At 36.6% G+C, this 7,748-nt stretch overlaps 3 protein-coding genes across 4 annotated transcripts in view; all 3 read right to left on the bottom strand.

Moving 5' to 3' along the window:
• Positions 1 to 6: 6 nt before the first annotated feature.
• On the bottom strand, positions 7 to 2,128 carry LOC17874408. Of its 2 annotated transcripts, none has more exons than XM_006279220.2 (7): positions 1,859 to 2,128; positions 1,508 to 1,727; positions 1,338 to 1,420; positions 760 to 898; positions 560 to 656; positions 295 to 367; positions 7 to 162 (listed from the first exon to the last, which is right to left on the bottom strand). In XM_006279220.2, exons 1-7 carry the CDS (start codon positions 1,955 to 1,957, stop codon positions 10 to 12), a joined length of 864 nt encoding a protein of 287 aa, XP_006279282.2. In that variant the 5' UTR covers positions 1,958 to 2,128; the 3' UTR covers positions 7 to 9. The 2 variants fall into 2 exon arrangements, 1 of the variants encoding a protein (XP_006279282.2); XR_002835544.1 differs by having other exon boundaries at positions 67 to 162; positions 560 to 661.
• Positions 2,129 to 4,218: 2,090 nt separating this feature from the next.
• LOC17874411 (protein RALF-like 1) lies at positions 4,219 to 4,976 on the bottom strand. Its single transcript, XM_006279218.2, is given in 2 exon segments — positions 4,219 to 4,801; positions 4,804 to 4,976. Coding segments are annotated over 2 exon segments (372 nt in total). The 5' UTR covers positions 4,939 to 4,976; the 3' UTR covers positions 4,219 to 4,564.
• A 1,119-nt stretch (positions 4,977 to 6,095) lies between these two features.
• The window catches only part of LOC17874415 (protein LOW PSII ACCUMULATION 1, chloroplastic), a 3,109-nt gene continuing 1,456 nt past the window's right edge, over positions 6,096 to 7,748 (bottom strand). The window contains exons 6-11 of the mRNA XM_006279225.2: positions 7,388 to 7,638; positions 7,148 to 7,305; positions 6,872 to 7,060; positions 6,676 to 6,776; positions 6,475 to 6,571; positions 6,096 to 6,354 (exon numbers count right to left, since the gene is read on the bottom strand). Coding sequence (XP_006279287.2) covers positions 6,280 to 6,354; positions 6,475 to 6,571; positions 6,676 to 6,776; positions 6,872 to 7,060; positions 7,148 to 7,305; positions 7,388 to 7,638 — 871 coding nt within the window. The 3' untranslated portion in view covers positions 6,096 to 6,279. The remainder of the gene's footprint in view (positions 6,355 to 6,474; positions 6,572 to 6,675; positions 6,777 to 6,871; positions 7,061 to 7,147; positions 7,306 to 7,387; positions 7,639 to 7,748) is intronic.

Here is a 7,748-nt window from a genome sequence, read left to right as displayed (position 1 = left end):
CCAAAACATTCAAGAGAAGACAAAGAAAAAGCAGAGAGCTTTATTGAAAGATGAACTTACTCTAGAACTCTCTAGACTGGAAGCAGAGTCACGGATATACAAAATGCACTTATCAAGATCTGTGGTATCCTGATCATGAGATTCATCTATGACCTGGGTACCCTGAAAAGGCACAAACAAAAGTATAAGAAATCAAAAGCATAGCAAAGTAAGATCAAACAAACACTGTGATGGATTTGGGATAAAGATTCTCGAAAGGCAAGGAATATATGTAAAATCGGACGATAAGCTTACCAAGCTCACATAAAAGTCGAGGACATCACGGCGAATAGAATCCATATCTCCCTTGATCACATCAGGCTTATACCTGAAATATTTTTGTTCTATGTATAAACAATCTAATCTAAAACATAAGTGAACAAGGAGAATCTAAGAAGACTCTTGTACAAAACAATCTCCAGCTTAAAATTGAGGCACTTTCAGTGGGGAGGCTAAACAAATAGTGTCATCTGTATAGATATAAATGCAAAGAAATGAAGATGAGAATTAAATGGAGAACCTGTTTCGGATGGAGGAAGCGTCTTCATGAGGGAAGAAGAGAGGTAACTCGTCGTAGATGCGATTAGCGCCACCATCAGCACAGAGACGAAGTGTTGCTGTTCTATACAGAAATCGAAACCAAAAAAATTGTAAGAGAAAAAAAAGCAAAAAACCCCTAAATTCAAACAGAGTTGTAGAAAGAGCGTGAGAAGAAGGTACCATGTTCCCAGAGAAGAGGAGTGAATCGTGGCAGATTCTGGTTAAGAACAACGAGAGCGTATTTCGTTTCCTCGGCTGGATTGTAAGGAAGGAGAAAGCTTGAAGAGTGAACCATTACATCCATCGGAGCTAATTGTATCTGATATTTTTGTTTTTATTTTTGTTCATTAAATCAATCACTGGGGTCTGGGAGGGGGGGTTTGCTGATAAATTATTTGCAACATGCGGCTGGAAAGAAAAAAAGAAACTAAACTGCTATACAAAAACCAGGAACGCTAGTTCACAATTCCTACTAATCCGCTACTATATCACCATATATTAACATTTCAACACCAAACACACCAAAGTTTTCCCTTCTAAAACCAGTGAAGAGAAAAAACGCCCAGTTGATCAAATACTGTACATTGTCAGAAACTGCTCCGCAGCAACCCATAATACCAACATATGTCCATGACAATAAACCCGAAAGCCACAAACTTTACTAAATTCCCCGATCGCAGACAGCTAAAACCCACTAGGCTCAGAATTTGAGAAACATGCAAACAATATATAAAGCAAACAGAAGCAAAATAACAGACCTGAGAACATTGAGAGATAAGCTTGGCCCAAGGAGCCTTAGCAGTCCGCTTCTTTGAAGATTTCGATTTTTCAGCTTCGACCACTACATCACATGAACAACCAAAAGACATGAGGAAAAAAGAGATAAAACTTGTAGTCATGAAAAAGAGAGAACATGCAACATGCGAACCTGCAGGGGTGGGCGTCACCAAGCCTTCAACTTCTGGAATTGTGTCGGTCTCCATGGCCGGCACATCGGCGGTAGTGACTGGCCTCTCGGCACCATTAGTCTGCGGATCAGGAGTTCTCCGTTCCGGCTCTCCAGATTCCGATCCAGGATCCGAAACCGGCCCACGATTTTCAACCGGCACCTCACTCGCCGAAGAAGAAGCAGCCGGTTCCGCCGCAGCCTAAACCGGAAGAAGAAGAAGGAAAAAAAATCAACACAAATCGAAAAAATAAAAAAAACCCCAGATTTCAAAATCCGGAATTGATCAAACCCAATCGTCGGCATCTCCAAAAATTGGGCAGGAAGATTAACCTTGGATCGTTTGGTAGGACGTGAGGATGAAGAAGTTGTTTCGGGGGAAGAAGCAGGAAGGCGCTTGGAAGCAGAGGAGCTACGTCTCGTCTCAACCATATCTCTTGTTCTTGAACGCCGCCGTCTCCACCGCTTGATCCAAAGAAGAGAGACGCTTCCAGAGAAAGAGAAAGAAGACAGAGAGAGATTTCGCAAGAGAAGAAGAACGAAAGAAATAACTTTTACTGCAAAGGTCTCTCTTTGTTTTTATCTCTCAATATCTTATACTAGTGTATCTCATAAACTTCCTCTAATCTTTATTCTTCCTCTTATTTAAATTTATAAAGTGCGTATCTGCACATATTTAATATTTTTCCTTTTTCCTTTTTTGTTTCCCATATTTCTCAAACTTAACATTTTCTCTAATTATTTTTAGTCACTCATATTAATTAAAAACGACAAAAAAAAAAGAAGAGTAAATTAAAAATAACAAAATAAAAAGCACCCACTTGAGCTGTTTTGACTAAATTTGGTTTAGATATTTGAAGGAAGTAATTAGATTCTTCTCTTCAGTTGCTTGCAGTAATGGTATGTAGTACAGCTTTTTTATATATTATATAAAAAATTTAGATAAAACGAAACATGCAACGGTCAATATTTCCTTTTTATATTAGGACAAAAATAAAAGAAGAAGTGTGTAATTTATTGAACTAAAACAAGACCGAAGCATTAGAATATTCTGCAAGGCTACTTGGTTTTGTTTTTTTTTTTTGGGGGGGGGGGGGGGGGTTTGCTTGCAATTGCATGTTGACAACTTGACCATGCGTTTTATTTTCATTGCATTAGAAGTAACAATGTACAGCTGCACGCATTTTTTTATTTTTATTGTTTAATATAGTCAACACACCCACAAAACAACTGACACAAGTGTGGTCAGGAAGGAGGAGGGTATGTTTTAATCTCCTCGTCTTCTTCTTCTTTTTTTTCTTTTAATGTAGAGTGATGGCAGATGAATTTCACAATTTTATAAATATGGTCAACTCAACTCTAGTAAAAATAACACATGTTGTATTAAGCACGTGTTATTCAATTCATCCCGCCATTTTATGACCAGTTAGTGTTAGTCTACTATACGACTACTCCGTGTAAATCATTACTCATACGAAACTAAAAGATTCACAACCGTGTCCGTATATGATATGTACACCCCACCCAAAAAAAAAATGTAAGTATTTAAAGGCGGCCCATTAGTGTGGCTTCCCGTTAAGGCCCGGCCCACTAAAATCCCTACGGATCATAAGAAGGGAATTAATTGGTAAGAAGAAAATTTGTGACCAGGCTTTTTGGGATAAGAATCGACAAAAAGAAGAAGATGTTCTTTTTACATGTTTATCAAAAGAATCCTGAATAATTATCTTTCTTTAGTTTCTTTTATATATTTGGGATACGGAGAAGATAAAGAAAAAAAAGAACCATGCATACTCTTCTTAACATCATGACTCATGTCTACAAAAAAAAATGTTGTTAGTAATTGACGAAACGATTGTTCTCGTTTACAAGATATATAGAACCAAAAAAAATAGATATATAGAAAATTTTGGATTTTATGTGCAAAATTACAAGAATTGTATTTATTATAATTGATGTTGTTATGGTCCTTACATACGGACAGTTCAACTATATTCCATATTATTATGCCTTTTAACAACAACAAAAATCTATATTCCATATCATTATCCAATTATTAAGATAATGTTCTCCTCCTTGTAAAATGCATCTCTTTTGTAAACTTAGCCAGTTTAACCTAATAATTCTCGTTCAAATTTAGAACCATGCCATGTTATTGGTCAATCGATCAGCGACATGCTTTATTGAGATAAATCCTATAGTGATTAGACAAGAGAACCAACGTGTTGGGTTATTTTAAGAATATGTTTTCTTGTTTTAAGAATGTTTGGTTGTCTGCCTATATAACGCTATATATTTGTTTTTAAAACTCCTATGTCAGGTTTTGTTTTGTTCCCTTTCAGGGTTCCAAGTCCATAACATGGATTCAAAGAATGTTATCACGGATGGACCTAAGGAATACGCTATCATTGTCATAACCAATTTCTTACGATCCGTTTGGTTCAATTCGATAATGATTTTCATTTGGTTCAAACTTCAAAACATATGCGTTGATTTAAAGCAAAAATAATAATCGTCAACTTTTATATTCCAGCAAACGCGCCCGCCGAGAGTTGATAGTTGTTAAGGGTTAGGTTGAGAGTTGGTGATCACTTGTGTGTTACACAACTTTCACACTTAATATTTTAAACTGGTTGATCAATTTGACTTTACTGCTGTGGTTAGTTAACGTACAATCGAACGAAACCCAGTTAGATCAAAACATAAGTCTTTACTTTGTGCATAGAGACACATGCATATGAATGAATATTAGAAGAATTCATTCAAAATCAAACACTCCAAGTCTTCAAGGATCCTATCTTTATCCTGATTATTCACATACAAATCAATCAAACATAGGTCTTTACTTACTATTTTGCGAAGATGTTTTAAAGATTAAATCAAGAATTTTTTTAAAGAAGACACTTCGAGGATCCTAAAACCCAAGATTATTCACATCCAAATCCAAATACAACCTAGCTACGAGGATAAATTGAAGAAAACATAAATGAAGAAGATAGATAGTTTTTCTTCTTTGTGTACGTGCGTAGTGGGTTCTAATTAACTCCTGCAACGAGCAATTTTGCTGCAACCACGACTGTAAGGATTAGCTTGAGCTCCGTTCTGACAGTTGTAATAAGACGCACCTCTTCTTGAACAAGGCACGCTGTTCTTTTTTAACGATTGATAGCTTATGTATTTTGTGGTCGCCAATACTCTTCTACTGATCTCCGAGTCCATTTCTTCTTCCTCTGCCCCGATACACTCTGCTATTGAACCGTGGCAACCTGAGCCGCCATGGACTCCCCGCTCGTGGCCCACTCCAGACCGTCGAGGTCATTGGTGAAGCCGGCTTGGATCTGAGGTGAAGAGATGATCACGATGAAGAGGATGAGTATCACAAGGGTTGGGAAGAGGGTAAAAGACTTGGCCATTTTTTGTTAGTCTTTCTAGTTCGTTTCTTGGGGTTTCTTGTATTGTGTTACCCCATTCTTCCTTAGGTTAATGTTTTTATATACATGGACATGGTGAGTGCGTAGACTCAGTTTTTGTTTTTTGTTAGTGGTTGAAGCTTTTTCTTTTTCTTTTTTTATTAAGAAAATCAATAGAATGAGATCAATATTTTTTGATAGAGAAATGCTAGTAACGTTTTTTTTTCTTTTGAAATTTTAACGAGCTTTGATTTGACGAAATAACTTTTGTAGACAAAATACATATATTTATTAAAAAAATGAATTTTTATTTATTTATGTATCTGCGATATTAACAGAAATGCCACTTGACAATGAAATTAAAAAACATTATGCAAAATTAATAATTAATATAATGGAGAATTGTTGGGAGTGGTTGAATATTTGTTAAACCCGACACTAGTTGAACCAAAACGATTTGGGTGCATTTGAGCGGTCAAATCGTTTCTCATTATCCATTTGACTTTTCATAATCAACATTATCATTTGTTTAATGATCTGAAAGCACTGAATCTAGATGACATAATAAATTTAATTTGTTTTGTTCATTAATACGTGGATGCAAAATTACTCTTCTTCGACCAATATCAATTAGTTTTTTTTTTTTTTTTGGTAAATTATGTTACTATAACGAAGAGTCTTCTTGGTATTAAGCACCAACTATTTTTTTAACTACTGAGTTCCAAATAAATATAGAAACAACTATCATGGTTCGCTTTGTTAAAAAGAGAAAGAAAACATACGTACAGTATATCGAAACAACGAAAGCTTGATTCGTTTTCCCTTGTCAACAACAACAACCGTAAAATACATGAGAGTTGGGACATCGTTATCCCAACAAAACATATAAAGAAACCTAACCCCCTTTTTTAATTAAAAACAAAAAACTAAAACTAAAATATAATCTAGAATTGTAATTAGACAAGCACTTTCAAATAAAATCGTGTTTTAAATTGATAATGTAATCCTTCATATTTGTTCTGTCTCCCCGAATCAGTATCAAAACGCGTTTCATAATCTTTTGATCCATAGGATAGGACCGCTCGTGTCATAAGAAGTAAAAAAAAAAAGGTATGAAGATATAAGACTAGCAGTATGAAGGTTTATAAGTTTAACCATAGTTTTTTTTTTTTCAATATATAAAAAACTTTCTTCACATACAAGTAACAATCTCATGGACTTGTGAACACAAATACACAATACAGGCCTTTTCTTCTCCTATGAGCTCTCTCTCTCTCTCTCTCACTAGTCTCTTCTAAGGTTTTACTTTTGTGAAGATGCAATATGTAACAAAGCTTCACAGTTTCATCTTTCTAACTTGCTCAGCACGTCATCCATCGGTGGCAACTCCTTCGATATCTCAGCCCAATCTGGCATCCCCTGAAACAAGAAAAAACATTGATATCACCCAATGAATTCATCAATCAAGAACACTAAAAGAGCCAGTTTTGCATCCAGCATGAGAAACCAAGAGAGGCAAGGTTTCTAGATGAAACTTACTCTACCCGATCTGCGGACTCGACCATCTAACCGCAGTACAATGTACACGTCATCACCTGGATCAACTCCCTCAGATATCTGTTGATCTCTTATCCACCTGAACCAAACCAAACCAGAGACAATCTTTAAGACTCAAAAACAAAGTTCCCCTCTCTCTTCTATCAAACTTTGATCACCAGAAAAGGCGATGAAAGTTTCTACCTTTCCCATTCACCAGGCGAAACAGTCTCGGCCTTGAACCTGATTTCACCTTTCAGCTTCGATTGGGCTACTACCGATTGAGCCCGTGTATCAAAATCTTCCTATTATGTAAAGAAAAATCACTGCTTTGCAAAATGAGAATGAAGGTGAAGTGAATATTTGTTTGCTTTGTTACAACAAAAAATATTTTCGTTACCCCAATTGAAGGAAGGGATGTAGCTGCCTTTGAAGAAGCTCCAAAGCCTTTTTTTTCGATTACTGGTGTTTTACGTTCACCCCATACCACAGGAACTAAGAGAACACCTCTTCTTAGGAGCTCGGTTCTGAACCTATCCGCTTTTTGCATTGCGGCTGTTACAGTCTCTTTTTTCCCAGCCAGAATAACCTAACAAGAGTGTCAATCACCTAACCGTTTCAGAAACTTAAAAGGCTAATTAACACTTGAAGCAGTGTAGCAGGATCAAAGACTCACTGGTCGAACTGTATCCCGCAGCTGCACAAGTTCAACAACTCGGTTGGTTGACAGACGTAATGGCAGCCGGGAAAGAGTTTCGTCTCGAGTTATTTGAACCATTTGTTCTTCCTCTTTCTTGTTTTCCCAAAGGAACAATGAAACCAGAACAACAATACCTGTACATTGCTGTTCCTAAAGCTTACTCACATGACAGAGGAAAAAATGGAATTTAAGATTCAAGTTGTGTTTCTGACTCACCTCCAATGTTAATTGCAGCATTTCCTGTAGTTTCCAGAAGATCTGGAGCACCATCGCCGCCTTTAAATGCCTGAATCAGTCTTGGTACGGTAAAGAACGTTGAGATACCTGCTGCTGCAGCAAATGCAAAATAAAAGAATTTTCTAACACCACGAAATGGTGCTCGTACTTCGCTGATAAGTTTTAGATCTCTCCGAAAACTATCACCAATATCTTCTCCGCCTAACCAATATCTTCTCAGCAATTGGATCCTCTTCTATGGCCTGATCAGCAGCAGGCTCAAAATTTTCAGCCATATCACTTATCTTGGATGACGTTTCTCCAAGAGTATGTGAGTGAAACGAAAATTTTGGCCTCACAT

Source organism: Capsella rubella, unplaced genomic scaffold, assembly GCF_000375325.1.
Source record: "Capsella rubella cultivar Monte Gargano unplaced genomic scaffold, Caprub1_0 scaffold_33, whole genome shotgun sequence".
Lineage (NCBI taxonomy): Eukaryota > Viridiplantae > Streptophyta > Magnoliopsida > Brassicales > Brassicaceae > Capsella > Capsella rubella.
This window is presented reverse-complemented; position numbering and strand designations above follow the sequence as displayed.